At 39.2% G+C, this 18,292-nt stretch overlaps 2 protein-coding genes across 3 annotated transcripts in view; both read left to right on the top strand.

Moving 5' to 3' along the window:
- Positions 1 to 2,941: 2,941 nt before the first annotated feature.
- On the top strand, positions 2,942 to 5,578 carry LOC121523488 (gastrula zinc finger protein XlCGF57.1-like). The gene is made up of 3 exons (XM_041808397.1): positions 2,942 to 3,025; positions 3,448 to 4,789; positions 5,557 to 5,578. Exons 1-3 carry the CDS (start codon positions 3,001 to 3,003, stop codon positions 5,576 to 5,578), a joined length of 1,389 nt encoding a protein of 462 aa, XP_041664331.1. The 5' UTR covers positions 2,942 to 3,000.
- Positions 5,579 to 7,048: 1,470 nt separating this feature from the next.
- LOC121523804 (gastrula zinc finger protein XlCGF52.1-like) overlaps positions 7,049 to 18,292 on the top strand; it is a 30,454-nt gene continuing 19,210 nt past the window's right edge. Inside the window, exons 1-2 of one of the 2 annotated variants that reach the window (XR_005993062.1) lie at positions 7,049 to 7,184; positions 11,272 to 12,547. Coding sequence is in view for 1 of the 2 variants with exons in the window: in XM_041808857.1 (XP_041664791.1) it covers positions 7,160 to 7,184; positions 11,272 to 12,446 (1,200 nt within the window). In the remaining variant the exon portion in view is untranslated. Of the gene's footprint in view, positions 7,185 to 11,271; positions 13,003 to 18,292 lie in introns of those variants that run through there. The other variant, XM_041808857.1, reaches the window with a different exon arrangement.

The raw sequence follows: 18,292 nt of genomic DNA, 5'->3' as shown, positions 1-18,292 counted from the left end.
CTTACACATGAACACCCCACAGAAACAGCAGCCTTTCATGAAAAAATGTGATGCTCTCTATGGACAGGGGTAATGTCGCATTTGACAGTGTCAACCACAATATCAACGTTGTCTAAATTATATGTCTCTGAGCAAGCTTCTAATTGGTTGGCTTCTTATTTACAGTCAAGAGGGCAATGTATGAAGATGTACTCAAAAAATCTGCTCTTCAACAGAAAAAGACAAGAATCAATATCGGGCACATTGATTCACATAGCCTTTTAAATAATGATCTGCCTGAAACCTGTCTTTCAGCTCTATGCTGATGATACAGTCCTTTACACTTCAGCAAAGACACCAAATGAGGCAACTGAGAGATTATCATCATATATGAATGGGATCTGTTGGTGTCTTAATCAAAATAAGCTCACTTTGAACACAAAAAAGACCATCTCTGTGTGTTTTACCATCAAAAAATCAATGCAATCAGGAAACTCAGAGTAGCAGTAACAGTCTCAACTGCTTCAAATTAATAAGGTGCCATATACTAATCAAAGCACAACTGCACATGCATGCAGTGATTTTTTTCCACATCTTATTGTGTCACAATGTGGAGCCAAGCCTCCTTGACTATGGATAAACTTGTTGCATCTGTGATTATCCAACCGTTAAAAAATAATGGATAAAAAACCAGGAGGTGGCACCACTGTCACATTCTGAAATGGCATCATTTGCTCAGCTTTGATTATTTTATGATATTCTCATTTTTTAAACTGTTTTTTAGACAAAAATTAGTACCAGAAATTTTATGTCAGTCAGCTTTTTCTACAAATGGATCTCAGTGTGGAATGATCTAATAACTGAAATGAAATTAACACAAGACACAAAGACTTTTAACAAAAGGGGTTAAATGGTGGCTAAAACAAAATCAGAGAAGTGAGCATTCTAACTCCTCCATGTTCAGTAAATTTATGTAACTGTGATGTAAATGTTTGATCTTTTAATTTCTTAAAACAGCCATTATTGTCTGTATATCATTTTATGTAAACTTTTAGTTTTTCTTTCTACATTTCTCTCTTTTTCTCAAAGTCTGACTAGGGACAGGAGATAGAAACTAGCTCTAGATGTAGTCTCTATATGTGAACCATCAGTTGTTCATAGCTTGTTTGTATTATGCTGAAGTTTTCCTATGATTTTTGCATTGTACCTATCAAATAAACCTGATAGGTAAATAACAATGATGCTCACTGTAATGTGTGGAGTGGTTTTTTTTTTTTTTGTTTTGTTTTGTTTTCTCCTGGGTAGCCATGGAAGGGAGTTTGTTTTGGGTCAGACAAGGTAGATTTAAACATTTGTTCTTTTCAATATTTCCAACAGGAGTCATGTGTAGGGGTGATGTTAGCAGGGATTGTGTTTTTCTTACATGTGTCTTAGATGTGTATGAATACATATTCTTTATTATTATGATTTTTTTTTACTCTCACTTGTATGAATGTATGCTGTACAACCATGAATATAGATCTCTGCACATGAGATATTTACTGTACACAGGCAAGTCTTGGATTTATAACTGTTAATCAAATGTAACACAGAATAACTCATGTAAGTATAGTTTCTGTATATTTTATTTTTAAACCCTCTTAGGGACAGGCATCGGCAAGTAGCATCAGCATCAACATCACTGTTGTTCTGGTATCGGCTGTAAATATCAGCCACACAAACAAATAAGTTAGTAAAGATCTAGCCTGGACCCACAGATCTACGTCAGCGGCAGTGTTAATTTTGTCGACTAAACTATGACTAAAACTATTTGTCGACAGCCTTTTTTTTCCATGACAAAAACTAGACTAACAGTAACTAAAATAGATCTGTGATGACTAAAACTGACAAAAACTAAGTTTAGTTTTTGACAAGATGACTAAAACTAGACTAAAATGTAATTTAGTTTTTGTCGGACATTCAAAATCTGTGATATCCACTGTAAATCTGTCAAAATGCAATGCATCTGTATCTATTCTGTCTCTCAGCTGTAGAAAGCAGGGATCCCAGGTTTGGCAGAGTGCAGGGAACACACTACCATGATTTGGTACCAGATTTAGACAAGAAAATAATTGCTTGGACTTAAAGTAAAGACTAAAATGTGAGGACTTTTATAGACTAAAACTACACCAAAAAGTTTTGAGTTTTCATCGACTAAAACTAGACTGAAACTAGAAAGGGCAGAAAAGACAAAAATGGGACCAAAACTAAAATGCATTTCACTTAAAGATTAAAACTGAAATTAAAAATAGCTGCCCAAATTAACACTGGTTATCGGAAGTTATTTTTTTTCCTTTATTAATCATCGTTCACTGTGACTTTGTTCATCTTCAACTTTTAATTCTGTGTTTTAATGAGTGACATTTTAGGTCTGAACTACATTTAAATATTGATATTGGTATTGGCTAAAACTAATTTGATATATTGGCATATGGGACATCAGCAAAAATCTAATATTATGCATCACTGCTGTGTTTCAGCTGTTGAACTTTTGCAGCTCTGTGCAATGAGAATAAACTGCATGAAAAAGTGCTCAACAACATGGAGATGTGACATTTGATCAAATACCCCCCTCCCAAAAAGCACAGTCTACTCTGATTGATCAACATCAGAGCTGGATTATCGTTTTTTAAAATACAAGCTATATTTGAGGATCTACCTTTATTCTGAAGGCCTAGACCCAATTGATGGGTAGAATCTAAAGGTGGGGATATGATGCTACACACTCTTGTACAGTAGGTGACGGTATACACCTGGACGTTGTTTGCGATCCGCCAGAAAACGAAAGAAGAAGAAGAAGAAGCATTCTGAAGGCTGTGGGAGCATGCAGCGGTATCTTTATTTCCGGGCCATGAAGCCTCCTTCCTGCCGAACACTGTTGGCGTGTTTGGACGACAGCATCATCCTGAAGGAGCAGATTTATCCTAGAAAAGTGCTCAGAGTTGACTTTTCTCTTCTCTTTTGACTCTTTGATATGTTTAAATGTCCGTTTTTCAGAATCTTTCAGGTTTGTTTCTTTCTTCTTTTATTAATTTGTTTACTGTAAATGTTTCAGAGAGCTGAGCCTTTAGCTAACGTCCACAGCCACGTGCAGTGCAGCACAATGAACGCCTAAGCTAGCTCCAGATAGGCAAATTGCTTTTTTTTTTTAGACCTTATCCCCCCCTTTAGACCTTATCCCCCCCTCTGGTGGGGGATAAGCCATTAGCCCGACAGAGACACTCCTCACTCAGAAGTAACAGATGGTTAACACATACACTGTGTACCCAAGTTATAATGCGAATACAACTCCAATTAATAAAACACTGTATTTTCAGTTTTTTAATTAAAGTTTTCAGGTGTTCTGTTCTCCTGTCAGTTTCCATCCCTGACATCATTCAAAATGTCAAATACAATTATATTTGTTTACCATTTGCTTCTGTATTTTAGTTTTTCCTGAGGTCCAGCAGCTGTCAGCGAGTAAAGAGGAGGTTTCCCCTGAGCAGCAGGAGAAGAACTCCAGTTTGAACCGGAGGAACATTAAAGATGAACCAGAGGAACTGTGGAGCAGTCAGGAGGGAGATCAGCTTCAAGGGCCAGAGGAGGTTGATGTCAAGTTCACTTTTGTTTCTGTTCCTGTGAAGAGTGAAGAAGATGAAGAGAAACCTCAGACCTCACAGCATTATCAAAGGCAGACTGAGCAGATTGGAACAGGCGCTGATGGAGAGAACTGTGGTGGAGCAGATGCAGCCAGGTACTTTGATCCAGAGAGAGATGTACAACCAGAGACTGAGATCAAGACTGAAGACTTGTCTGATCCTGAGACTGATGACAGCACTGATTGGGGGGAGACGAAAGAACACCAGTCAGATTTAAAGTCAGCGGAGAAAAGCACAAAAAAGAGAGCAAAGACTAAAAATAAATTTCATACCTGCGCAGAGTGTGGTAAAAAATATAAATACAAATGTCACCTTACGTCTCATATGAAAAGTCACACTGGAGAGAAAGCCTTCACTTGCTCTGAATGTGGTCCAACATTTCATCAAAAGAATCATCTTAATTTTCACTTGAGAATTCACAAAGGAGAGAAACCTTTTGTCTGCTCTGTGTGTGGTCAGAAATTAACCCAAAAGAGAAGTTTAACTGCTCACATGAGAATCCACACCGGAGAGAAACCTTTTGTCTGCTCTCTGTGTGGCAAAAGATTTGACCGTAATACAAGTTTGACCAGTCACATGGTTGTTCATACCAGAGAAAAAACTTTCAGCTGCTCTGTCTGTGATAAGAGATTTACCCAAAAAGGTAGTTTGACTCATCACTTGAGAATTCACAAAGGTGAGAAACCATTTGTCTGCTCTGAGTGTGGCAACAGATTTTACGATAGGATAAGTTTGAACAGGCACATGGTATATCATTCTGGAGTAAAGCCCTTCAGCTGCACTGTGTGTGGTAATACATTTATCCGAAAAGGAAGTTTAAACGCTCACATGAGAATTCACACAGGAGAAAAACCATATGCTTGCTCTGAGTGTGGCAAAAGATTTTCCTATAAAATAATTCTGACCAAACACATGTTAGTTCACACCAGAGAAAAACTCTTCAGTTGCCCTGTGTGTGGTCAGAGATTTTCCCGAAAACAACGTGTGTCAGAACATATGAAAATTCACACAGGTGAGAAACCATTCGTCTGCTCTCAGTGTGGCATGGCATTTAGCATGAAAACAGCTTTGACTGGACACATGGTAGTTCATTCCAAAGAGAAACTCTTCAGCTGCCCTGAGTGTGGGAAGAGGTTTTCACGAAAAAGGAATCTAACTGTTCACATGAGTGTTCACACAAAAGAGAAACTATGTGTCTGCTCTGAGTGTGGCAATAGATTCAGATATAAAAAAAGTTTGACTAGACATATGTTAGTTCATACCAGAGAGAAACCATTCAGCTGCTCTGAATGTGGTTAGATACTTCCTCCAAAAGAACATGTGATGACACACAAGAACTTACAAAGGAATAAAACTATTTGGCTGCTCTGAGTGTGGTCAGAGAGTCACTCAAAAAAGAGTCATGACCAACTACATGGAAATTCTTAATTGAGAAACGTAATTCAGCTGTTTTTAGTGACCAATTTTTTTCAGTTGACATGTGGTCTGAGAGCTCAATTGGCAGTTCACAGAAAAGGGAAAGGCCCAGGCTGCTCTGGGTGTAGTAAAACATTTAGTCTGAAATGTAACCTGACAAAACTATACAGTCTTAAGTGAATACCTATTCAATAATATGTCTTCTCACACCAAAGGAAAACTGTTCTGATGCCCTGAGTGTGACAAAACAGTTAGCCTGCAGGATTATCTGATATAACAAAAGAGAATTCACACTTCTGCTGCTCTCTAATAATAATAATAACTTTGTTGTACAGCCGTTTTAAAAACAAAGGTTTAAGAAGTGTTTTGGCATGTGTGTTGTAAAACATTTACAGAAGAATATAATCTGACCTCACATAAGTTTTCTTGCCTTAAAGATCAAATACTCTGATACCCTAAGTTTGATCACACTTTTCATCTCCAGGATTATCTTATACAGCACCTGAGAATTTACTGGATGAAAAACTGTCTTGCCTTTCTCTATGTGGCAATAAATTTAAGACATTAAAAGTGCATAGACACTTACTTTAGGAAGAGGGCCAGAGAACATCAGTATTGTTTACCAATGGAAAAGTGGGGACTTTCTCTTCGTGTTATGAAGTGTGATATTGCTGATAGACCTCTCTGACTGTGATAAATCATTAAGATGTAATTTTTCCTTTGCAAATGCACAGAATTTCACAGAGAGAAACCATTTTCAGTTGAAATATTTTATTTTTGATGCTGATGATTTCAGAATGTTTCCATACTGTTTTTCTGTAATAAACAATTATTGGCCAATCTCTTGACTAAATGATGATCCGAAATTGTTCTCCTCAGTTATATCCAGAAGGTTCTAAAAAATAAAGCCACTTCTTGAACTGGTGTAGTTGAATGAAATAGCGGAAGATCCTGAATTTAAACCAAATTTAATAGACATGGTCTTCAACTCATGAGCAAGCAAAGGGTTGGTTAGATTTTGGTGAATTTTCAGAGATAATAAATAGATATTTTCCTTAATTACATCTATGCATTTAAAAATATCTAATAATAAATGTTATAGATATCTGCAAGTAAGAAGTTACTTAAATAAAAAAAAACAACAACAACAAAAAAGGATATACAAGATATCCACTATTAAAATTCCTTGTGAAAAAATACAATGGTAATGTAAAATCTACATAGGGTAATGTTGATAAAATTCTACTTGAGGAATAATTTAAGTAACGTAAAGATAAAATAGGAAGAAGACTTGGCAACAAAAACAACTGATGAAGAGTGGAAAACAAATGTTTAACGAAATACATAAAACTACTTGTTTCTTGTTCTGGAGAGAATTTGCTTGGAAAATAAATTCGAGGTATTTTGCAACACATGCTATTATTTCAAAATATAAAGTCCATCAAAGCTCTCAGTGCTGGAGAAACTGTGGTGAAAGCGATGCAAATTATTACTTCTTTTATTTGTGCAATTTTCAGAACAAATTTTGCTTAGATGTTTTGGAATTTACAGAAGAAACCTTCAAAAAGCCACTGAACTTAAACACAGAGCACATTATACTAGGAAAACCTCCAGTAAGTCCTAAGAAGGATGAACTGTACTTAATTGAATTTAAAGTCACAGCACTGAATGGAATTACCAAAAAAAGTTGTTGTTTGTGTTGTTTTGGTTTGGTTTGTATGTCCCCTTTTTGTTTTGTTTTGTTTTGTTTTGTTTTGTTTTGTTTTGTTTTGTTTTGTTTTGTTTTTCTTTTTGTTTTTCCTTGTATTACCTTCATGGTTAACCTTGCACTCTTAAAAAAAGTGTATGCATATATAAATATATAAAACTGATCTGAATCATACACTGTGTTCATCACGGATATTTGAAACTCAAACTTTATTCTGGAGGCCGGAAGAGATTAAATGAGACGTTGTTTCGTTTCCGGGTCAGTCCGAGTACTGTTGGCGTACTTGAATGGTCCAGCCTGCTGTCCAGCGCTATATGATCCCAGAAAGTGTTCAACTTTTACTCGTCTGTTCCTGCTGTGGCTCCTGGATGTCTGTTAAATGTCCGGGTTTCAGGATTTGTCAGGTTTGTGTTCTTTCTTCTTCTGTTATTTGTTTACTGTAAACGTTTCAGAGCCTGTAGCTAACGTTTACAGCTCCACCTAGCACATTTTTGCATTGGTTAGCTCCAGATAACAACACTACTCTGTTCCCAGGTCTTCAGAAATCGTTGCTGGCCATTATTCTGTGTGTTAATTATGTGAGATGATTCCTTATTATAAGTGAACTCATGTTTTTGGCGGCCGCTGGATCTTGATCGTTCATTTGAGCCACGAACGCTGATGCTAATGCTACGTTCCATTTACCTCAGAAGTCAGGTTTCAGAACTGGGAATGTTTGCTGACGAGCCTTTCAGACAGTGTTACTCAACCCTGCTCAACCAAAGAACCAAACTGTAAAAAAGAAAATAAATAAATAAATAAATAAATAAATATATATATATATATATATATATATATATATATATATATATATATATATATATATATATATATATTCTCTTTGCAAGAGTCACAATATAAGTGAAAGTGGCGACAGTGAGTTAAAGTGGCAATAAAATAGTTAAAGAGGTGAACTGGTCAAAAAGTGACAAAGAATGGGTAAAAAATGGTTGAAAGTTGGCAAAAAAGGAGAGCAAAAGTGCCACAAAAAAAATAGGTAACAGGTGGCAAAATGGTCAAAAAACAGTAAAATGTGGCAAAAACGAGTGACTAAAATGGGCAAAAATGGCATTCAATGGCAAAAGACAGCTTAAATGTGCAAAAAGGGGAAAACTATTTGAAATTAACAAAAGCAAGCTGTACAAGGCAAAAACTGGTGAAAAATGGCAAAAACTGATAATAAAACATAACTTACAAGTGGCAAAAATTGGTCAAAAACAGTAAAAATGTGGCAAAAATGAGTGAAAAGAGACAAAGATGGACAAAAGTGGAAAAATTGTCAAAAACTGGCAAAGAAGTGGCAAAAAAATGGGTTAGAATTGGCATATATGGGGAGAAAAAGTGGCAAAATTGATTAAGAAAATAGTTACAGGTGACAAAAATGATCAAATGACTGTAAAAATGTGCCAAGAAATGGATGAAAATTGGCAAGTATGGGGAGAAGAACTGGCAAAATTGGTTAAAAAAAATGGGCTACAGGTGGCATAAATGATCAAATAACAGTAAAAAATGTGCCATAAAAAATGGATGAAAAGAGACTAAAATGGCAAAATTGGGAAAAAAGTGGCATTCAATGGAGAAAGGCAGCTTCACCTGAGGAAACACTGGACAGTTTTGTCCTGGTTAATGCTGAGTTGCTTGATGAAGTTTTCTCCTCAGTGAAGCCCACCACATGTCTTTTAGATCCAATTCCAACCTCATTGTTTAAGTCATTTTATGGATCTTTTAGAGACGAGCTTTTAAACATGATGAATTGTTCACTTCAGACGGGGGTCTTCCCCAGTGCCTTTAAAGCAGCAGTGGTGAGGCCCCTGTTGAAGAAGAGCAATTTAGATTTTAATGATTTTAACAATTACAGACCAGTGTCTAACTTACCATTTTTAAGTAAAATTTTAGAGAAACTTGTTTTTATTCAGCTCAATTATTTTTTAGCCGCACGTGACATTCATGAGGAATGTCAGTCTGGTTTTAGGGTAAACCACAGTACAGAGACTGCCTTGACAAAGATTTTAAATGATTTTAGATTAAATTATGATTCACAAAAGGTGACGGTGTTGGTTCTACTGGATCTAAGTGCTGCCTTCTATACAGTAGACCACACTATTCTGTTAAATAGACTCAAACATCTGGTCGGCCTCTCTGGTACTGTACACAAATGGTTTACTTCCTACCTCACAGACAGAACATTCATGGTAAGTGTAGACACATGCTCCTCCAAAGTCCATAAAATCACATGTGGTGTGCCCCAGGGTTCGATTTTAGGCCCTGTGCTTTTTAACCTGTACATGCTCCCTCTTGGCGGTGTCATCAGGAGACATGGAATCAACTTCCACAGTTATGCTGATGATACGCAGCTTTACATCTCCATGTCTCCTGATGGCACCAGGCCAATGGATGCTCTTTTTAACTGCATTTTAGATATCAAATCCTGGATGGCAGAAAACTTTCTCCAGCTTCAACCAGGACAAAACTGAGGTTTTAGTCATTGGTCCTGAGGCCCAGAGAGAGAAACTTTTACCCAAACTACAAACATTGTCTTTTAATCCATCATCACAAGTGAAAAACCTGGGCGTAATTTTTGACTCTGAGCTGACTTTTATTCCACACATTAAGAACGTAACAAAAATAGGTTTTTATCATCTAAAGAACATCACCAGAGTCCGCCACATTCTCTCTCGGACCAACACGGAGACGCTGATACATGCTTTTATCACCAGTCGTATAGACTACTGTAATGCCCTGCTCTCTGGTCTTCCCAAAAAGAATATTTCAGGTCTACAATTACTACAAAATTCAGCAGCACGTGTCCTGACTAAGACCAGAGGGCGGGCCCACATTACACCGGTTTTAGAATCACTGCATTGGTTCCCCGTGTGTTTTAGGATCGATTTTAAAGTTCTTTTACTGGTTTATAAATGTCTTAATGGTCTTGGGCCTTCTTATCTTTCAGAACTGCTTTTACCTTATGAACCCTCGTGGACCCTGTGCTCCTCTGGCAGTGGGCTCCTAGTCATTCCCAAAGTCAGGACACACTCTCACGGCGAGGCATCTTTCCAGTACTACGGCCCTCGTCTATGGAACAGCCTGCCAGAGGACCTCAGGGCCACAGAGAACGTTCATGTTTTTAAGAGCAGGCTCAAGACACACCTTTTTAGCTTAGCTTTTGATTAATATTTATTTATTTTATTTATATTGATAATATTTATTTATTTTAGGCCTTAAATTTGTATTTATTTATGAATTTTATTATTTTCCTACCTTAATTTTTTAGTTATACTATTTTATATTATAGTTCTTAGCTTTTATTCATATTTCAGTTTTCACTTATTTTTATCCTTTTATCATTTTTAGGATCTCCAGTGTTTCCTCTGGGGTAGCCCTCTGCACCAGGAGTGGTGGTCAGCTGTGGCCGCAGGGGTCTGTCTCGTGGGTTCCAGGTGGAGGTTTGGTGTCTCTGCCTCAACTCTCCTCTGGGTCCTGCGTTGGTGTCCTGTAGCTGTGGGTGACTCTCTGCTCCTGGTGCAGACGGCTCCTCTGATGGCGCTTCCTCAACTGGTTCATCTGTACTCAGCCTCTTGTTGACTTTAATTGTCTATGTTAAGCAAAAGGTGGGCGTGGGTTTGAGGAAATATTTTTATTTGTCTATGTAAAGCACTTTGAGTCACATGTTATGTATGAAAAGCGCTTTATGAATAAAGTTTGATTGATTGATTGATTGATTAAATGGGTGAGAAGGGGCAAAACATTGCAAAAACATGGAAAAAAAATTGCAAAAAGCAGGACAGAAAAGAAAAGAACTGGTAAAAGGGGCAAAATAAGTAGAAAACAGGCTTAAAAAGCTGTAAGAATAGATTGAAAGTGTCAGCAAAGGGGGACACATTGCAAATTATGGAAATGGAAATATACAAAAAAAGTTGACAATTTAAGCCATCTGTACATGAGTGTGAAACAAACTGATTAATGTTACTTGCAATTACTAATTTCTGGGGTTAAAGTTGACCTTTTAAAGGATTTCTGGGGGGGGGGTATTTCAAATAAAGAGCCACAAATCATCCCAAAGGAGCCACATGTGCCTCAATAGCCAAGCATTGAGTATCACTGCTTTAAAAAAACATATTGCACAGTACTTCATGCACTACAAGACTGCTGCTACATGCACCCGTGGGGTGGTGGCATTGACCATGTTGTTTCGTCGAGGTCTAAACATGCTTTCAAAACCATATTCAAAACCTTTTTTCATGCAACACTGAGCTATGATTGTAAGGAGGTGAGATAGCTCACATCTCGTCACCATCAAGACTTGTCTCTAGATGACAACATTTTTTGATTGATAAAATTAGATGTAAGGGGTGGAGAGGGGCCTAGACAACCTGAAAATATGATTTCTTACTTTAAGAATTTTTGTGTTGAAATGAAATTGGTTTCCCTTATTATTGCATTTCTGTATTTTAGTTTTTCCTAATGAGGTCCATCAGCTGTCAGTGAATAAAGAAGCGGCATGCCCTGAGCAGCAGGAGGTGAGTGAGCCTCTGAAAATTAAAGATGAACCTGAGGAACTGTGGAGCAATCAAGAGGGAGAGCAACTTCAAGGGCAAATGGAGGATGACATCATCAAGTTCACTTTTGTTCCTGTGAAGAGTGAAGATGATGAAGAGGAACCTCAACGACATTCTGAGGTCAAAACTGAAGACTCTTCTGATCCTGAGACTGATGACAGCACTGATTGGAGGGAGATGACAGAACACCAGTCAGGTTTAAAGTCAGTGGAAAAAAGCACAAGAAAGAGAGCAAAGAATAAAAAGAAATTGTATGTCTGCTCTCTGTGTGGAAAAAGATTCAAGGGGAAAACAGGTTTGACGAGACACGTGGTAGTTCATACCAAAGAAAAACCCTTTAGCTGCTCTGTGTGTGGTCAGAGATTTACTTATAAAGGCAGTGTGACCTCACACATGAGAATTCACACAGGAGAGAAACCATTTGTTTGCTCTGTGTGTGGCAAAAGATTTAACCGTGAAGGAAGTTTGACCACACACATGGTAGTTCATACTAAACAAAAACCCTTTCGCTGCACTGAGTGTGGTAAGAGATTTACCCGAAGAGGCAGTGTGACGACACATATGACAACTCACAAAGGAGAAAAACCTTTTGGCTGCTCTGTGTGTGATCAGAGATTTACCCAAAAAGGAAGTTTAACTGCTCACATGAGAATCCACACGGGAGAGAAACCATTTGTCTGCTCTCTGTGTGGTGAAAGATTTAACCATAAAATAAGCCTGAACAATCACATGATAGTTCATACCAAAGAAAAACCATACAGCTGCTCTGTGTGTGGTAAGAGATTTAACCAAAGGGACAGTGTGACGGTACACATGAGAATTCACACAGGAGAGAAACCATTTGGTTGCTCTGAGTGTGGCAAAAAATTTAACCGTCAAGCAACTTTGACCAGACATATGGTGATTCATACCAGAGAAATCCCGTCCAGCAGCTCTCAGTGTGGTGAGAGATTTACCCAAGACAAAAATGAGACTGAACACGTAAAAAATCATGACGCAGCATCAGCAGGATTATCTGATACGACATGGTCCAGAGAACATCATTACTGTTTACCCTGTGAAAAGTGGTGACTTCCTCTTTGTAATAAGAAATGTAATATTGCTAATAGACCTCTCTGACTGTGATGGAACACTCCACTGGAATTCTCCATTTGAAGATGCACAACCTCACAGTAAGAGAAAACATTTTTAGATGAAAAGTTTCATTTTTGGTGCTGCTGATTTCAGAATGTTTCATACTTTTTGTGTAAGAAACAATTCTTGTGAAATTGAATTCTCATGAAAAACATGCTAGTGAATCTTTTGGGTCAAAAATGGACATTCATTTTCAGAATAAACAAGACACTTCAGTTCACAAAATCTCACCTTTTTGCTCTCAGCCTTCACATCACCAGACCAACATCTGCTTTGAATCAGAGACAACAAAATACAAGATCCTACAGTGTCAAATAGACATGCTTTTTTCAACAAAATTGTTGAGCAAATGAATGGCTCATGTTACATCAATAAAATGAAATAACGTTTGAAATTGTGAGCAAAAAGATGAACTTTTAGAAAAAGAAGAAAAATCATTTTGAGTTGAGATATCATTCATACATCAAGCTCTCCCCTTTTTGGCCGGAATATACAAAAGCTATTGTTGAACCAAGATGAGTGTTGTGTTTTCAGTAGCTTTGAATTATGTGGTAATTCAAAATAGTAAGTGTTGTAATCTTAGAATTAAAAGTCACACATAAATTCCCAGTCTTATTTCTTAAATTAATTGCATCAATCACTCTTACAATGTTACAATGTTACAATGTCATTTAGCAGACGCTTTTCTCCAAAGCGACGTACATTTGAGAGCAAGAACAACACAAGCAATGATCTAGACAAGAAGAAACAACATCAGTAAGTGCCATCAAGTGCTTCAGGTTCAATTGGACGCAAGTGCTGCCGTGTAGAGTTTAAGGCAGAGTACCAAAATATACGTTGTTTATGTAGTTTTTTTTTTTGTTTTGTTTTGTTTTTTGTTTTTTTTGGGTTTTTTTTGGGGTTTTTTTTGTTTTTTTGTTTTGGTTTTTTTTTTTTTTTTTTTTTTTGTTGTTTTTTTTTTTTGTTTGTTTGTTTTTAGACAGCAACAATGAATCAAGGAAAATGTGGGATCACTAATTGCCATTCATTAGGCTTCACAACAACTATTTACCAAGTACCAAGTGCTGGATCATTCCCAAAGAGCTGGGCAAAGAAATCCCAGAAGTAGAGCAGGACAGTGCGAGCTAACTATAGTTGGGAAACTCATTCAACCACTGGGGACAGCAGTGGAGAATAGTCTGGCTGAGACTCAATCTACTACTGGGGACAACAGTAGAGAATTGCCTAGCTAAGTGCAAAGTGTTCTCTGAAGAGCTGGGTCTTTAGCCTTCTCTTGAAAGTAGACAGGGAGTCTGTAGATCGAATGTAGTTGGGTAATTCATTCCACCATTTAGGGACAACAGAGGAGAAGAGTCGAGCTAGTGACTTAGGAGCATGATGTGCTGGAAGTACCAGGCGCCTTTCGCTGGCTGAGCGTAGTGGGCGAGAAGGGGTGTAGACCTGGATGAGGGACTCCAGGTAAACAGGAGCAGTTTTAGTTACTGCTTTGTAAGCAATGATTAGAGTTTTGAATTTAATGCGAGCTGCAACTGGAAGCCAGTGTAGAGAGATTAAAAGAGGCGTGACATGAGCTCTCTTGGGTTGGTTGAAGACCAGGCGTGCTGCTGCGTTCTGGATCAACTGCAGAGGTATAACTGTGCATGCAGGTAGGCCTGCCAGTAATGAGTTACAGTAGTCAATACGTGATATTATAAGAGCCTGTACTAGGAGTTGTGTAGCATGCTCTGTCAAGTAGGGTCTGATCCTCTTGATGTTGTAGAGGGCGAAACGGCAGGACCGAGCAATCGAGGCCACATGGAGCTTGAAGGTTAGCTGGTCATCAATCATGACACCCAGATTCCGGGCTGACTTAGTGGGCAAGAGATTATTTGATCCAAGCTGGATACTGATCTGCGGTTCAATAGTGGGACTGGCTGGGATGATAATGAGCTCAGTTTTGGGCAGGTTGAGCTGAAGGTGACGTTCCCTCATCCATTTAGAAATATCAGCAAGGCAGGATGAGATCCGAGCTGAGACAGTTGTGTCATCTGGTGGAAAGGACAGGAATAGCTGTGTTGTCTGCATAGCAGTGATAAGAAAAGCCATGGGAGCGGATGATTGCACCAAGTGAGGTGGTGTATATTGAGAAAAGTAGGGGACCAAGCACAGACCCTTGAGGCACCCCTGTTGATAAGCCATGCAGTTTAGACACTCCTCCCTTCCATGATACTCTAAAAGATCTCCCTGTGAGGTAGGACTTAAACCACTGTAGGGCAGATCCTGAGATACCAAGTGAAGAGAGTGTGGAGAGGAGGATTTGGTGGTTTACTGTGTCAAAGGCAGCAGACAGATCCAGCAGTAAGAGAACTGAGGACTGACCAGCTGCTCTGGCCAAGCGAAGTGATTCCGTTACCGACAAAGTGCAGTTTCAGTAGAGTGGCCCGCCTAAAGCCAGACTGATTCTGATCAAGTAGATCAGTGTTCTGCAAGTGTTCTGAGAGCTGGTTGAAGACTGTGCGCTCCAGTATTTTTGATAGGAATGGGAGAAGTGAGACCGGCCTGTCATTTTCAACCCGGGCTGGGTTGAGAGTGGGTTTTTGAGCAGTGGTGTAACCCCGCGCTTGCTTGAAAGCAGCTGGGAAAACACCTGTGGACAGAGAGGAGTTAATGATACAACTCACAGCAGGGCTGATTGTGGGCTCAATCGCCTGCAAGAGATGTGATGGTATCGGATCGAGGGACAGGTTGTGGGCTTAGAGTCAAGCAGAAGCCTGGTGACCTCGCTCTCACTTAGTGGAGAGAATGAGCTAAGTGATGCATCACTAGCTGGTGGCAGAAAACTGAGTTGGACAGGCTCAGAGAATTGGTTGCTGATGGCAGAAACCTTGTCAGTGAAGTAGGAGGCGAACATGTCTGGAGTCAACATACTGGAGGGTTGTGGGTTTGAAGGAGAGAGGAGCGAGTTAAAAGCAGAGAAGAGTTTGCGTGCATCAGTGGCAGCACAGATCTTTGATTGATAGAACGCCTTCTTAGCAGATTTTAGAGCAGAGGTAAAACAGGACAGTTTTTGCTGATAAGCACTCAAGTCAGTGGTTTGTTTGGATTTACGCCATTTTCTCTCTGCCGCTCTGAGCCCTGCCCTTTGGGTTCTGATGACCTCAGTGAGCCAGGGACAAGGTGGAGTATTACGAATAGGCTTAGACACCAGAGGGCAGAGTTTGTCCAGAGAGGAGGTCAGTGAGGAGCAGAATGTGTCTGTGGCCTCGTTAACAGTGAGTGTGAAGGACTCGTTACATGAGGCTAGTGCAGCTGAGACCTCGTCAGACAGCTGTGTTGGGTCAAGTGACTGAAGGTTTCTGCGGTATGATCTTAACTGAGTAGTAGATTGTTGAAGTTCAGGTAAGCCAAGTGAGAACTGAATGAAGTAGTGGTCAGAGAGGTGAAGTGGTGTTACACTCAAATTAGCCGTGGAGCAATTGCGAGTTAGAATCAAATCCAGTGTATTACCAGCCTTGTGTGTAGGAGGCGTTTGAACCAGTTTCAAGTCAAAGGAGGACAGTAGTGAAATAAAATCAGTAGCCTGGGCTCTATCCAAGTGGATGTTCATGTCACCCATGACAACCAATGGTGTGCCATCATCAGGGATGTCTGAGAGTAACATGTCCAGTTCCACAATAAAGTTGTCCAGGTGACCCCCAGGTGGGCGGTATACCACAACCATGTAAGCCTTTATTGGGGCAGTGACCTGTACTGCATGATATTCAAATGAGGTGTTATTGTCCAAGGGTTTGAACTGGCTGAAGTTCCAGCTATGAGAAAGAATAATGCCTGTGCCACCTCCTCGGCCAGAAGAGCGAGGTGTATGAGAGAACACTGCATCAACTGATAGAGCAGTTGGTGTTACAGTGTTCTCAGGACGGACCCAAGTTTCTGTCAGGGCTAGGACCTGAATGTTAGACAGTTTAGTGAGGGAATTGATGAATTCTGCTTTGTTAACTGCAGACTGGCAGTTCCAGAGTCCAACTGTGATAAAAGGTTGTGGAAAAGAGGCATTCTGCAAAGTGGATAGATTATGCAGGTTTCGTTTTCTGTAACTATTGTGCTTCTTTCTGTTCCCATATATGACTTGTATTTTTTGGTTGCACATGTTGCGTTAGACTGCTGGGGTGCGTTAGACTGTTATGAGGCAGTGCTGCCTGTCGGTGGCCTTGCTCGGTGGACTCGCACAGGTAGACTCGCTGGTCTTTACCCAATGTGGTCTTTACCCAATGTGGTCTTTACCCAATGTGGTCTTTACCCAATGTGGTCTTTACCCAATGTGGTCTTTACCCAATGTGGTCTTTACCCAATGTGGTCTTTACCCAATGTGGTCTTTACCCAATGTGGTCTTCACACAATTGGGCTGACGCTTACGCTGACGCTTCAGCGCAGTCTGTGTACTTATATAGAGAGATATGCCACAGATGTGCACAATTGAGTTGATTGTGCACAGCCGCTAACCGCCCCAGCTGGCAAATTTAGATTCAAACTCTCTTAAAGCTTGGACTACAGTGAAACTCCGCCCCGGCAGTTTACACTTTTAGCAATCAATAGAGGGAGCCACACGCGTCAACTGCCTCACCTATTGTTGCAGAGAGAGTGAAACTAACACGTTCAGCCTAAGCAAAACTGCCAACAACCTACTTCCAACTGAAACAACCAAAAGCAGATTCCTCTTACCAAGTAGCTTCTCCCTTCCTATCTCAAAGATCAGAGCTTGTTCTGCTGGCAAATTTAGATTCAAACTCTCTTAAAGCTTGGACTACAGTGAAACTCCGCCCCGGCAGTTTACACTTTTAGCAATCAATAGAGGGAGCCACACGCGTCAACTGCCTCACCTATTGTTGCAGAGAGAGTGAAACTAACACGTTCAGCCTAAGCAAAACTGCCAACAACCTACTTCCAACTGAAACAACCAAAAGCAGATTCCTCTTACCAAGTAGCTTCTCCCTTCCTATCTCAAAGATCAGAGCTTGTTCTGCTGGCAAATTTAGATTCAACAGGGAGAGGTGGATCTTTTTGACCATGTGTGACATGTTTCCTTTATCTGGAGACAATTTCTTAGGATCTGATACAGAGCATCACTTCATCTTCTTTGTCTCTGTGTCTTAATAACAAGAATAATAAGTGATTTACTTATAAAGTGGTTTTAATAGATTTTTAAAAAGATTTAATGAATGGAAATAAACAGCAGACAAGACCATTTAATGGTCTAAAAACATGTTAGAGAAATAACTAAATATTATATATACTATACACATCATGGAATACCTTCTGGACTGAATCTGATTGGTTGTGGGTTCATATACCAACAAAACAATGACTCCAAGCATGCTTCAAAGTTGTGCAGAGACTATTTGACCAAGACAAAGCGATCTGAAGAACAGGAACTGATGGACTGGCCAAGTCAAAGTTCAGATTTTGAACCTATTGAACAAATTTGGGATTTATTAGTTTCAAAGATCCATTGCACAAATGTTTCATCAAAAGCAATTCTGTGGGAACAGCTAAAAACTATTTTGGACTCAATAACAAAAGTGGCAGCAAGAATGCAAGCTGTTATCAAGCTCAAAGGAGGCCATACAAAATAATTGGTTATTATGTGTGAAAAGGGACTAGTTTGTTGTTTCATTTGATTATTTCGTTTGATTATTCGCCCCAAATAAATAAAAGCATTTTTAGATTTGGACAGTTTTTGAATTCATTTCCTAATTATGTATGTTTACTTGTTCTTTTGACAGGTGGTCAAATAAAGTTGATTATTT

The sequence above is a fragment of the Cheilinus undulatus genome, linkage group 16 (assembly GCF_018320785.1).
Source record: "Cheilinus undulatus linkage group 16, ASM1832078v1, whole genome shotgun sequence".
Classification (NCBI taxonomy): domain Eukaryota; kingdom Metazoa; phylum Chordata; class Actinopteri; order Labriformes; family Labridae; genus Cheilinus; species Cheilinus undulatus.
The sequence above is the reverse complement of the archived record's forward strand: the minus strand, read 5'-3'. Positions and strand labels throughout refer to the sequence as shown.

What these genes read in the sequence shown, in the direction of transcription:
- LOC121523488 (XM_041808397.1), top strand. Translation starts at nt 3,001, where the DNA reads ATGTCCGTTTTTCAGAATCTTTCAG. An exon ending in CGTTTTTCAGAATCTTTCAG is followed by an intron (nt 3,026 to 3,447) that starts GTTTGTTTCTTT and finishes TCTGTATTTTAG; the next exon opens with TTTTTCCTGAGGTCCAGCAG. An exon ending in TGCCCTGAGTGTGGGAAGAG is followed by an intron (nt 4,790 to 5,556) that starts GTTTTCACGAAA and finishes TTTCATCTCCAG; the next exon opens with GATTATCTTATACAGCACCT.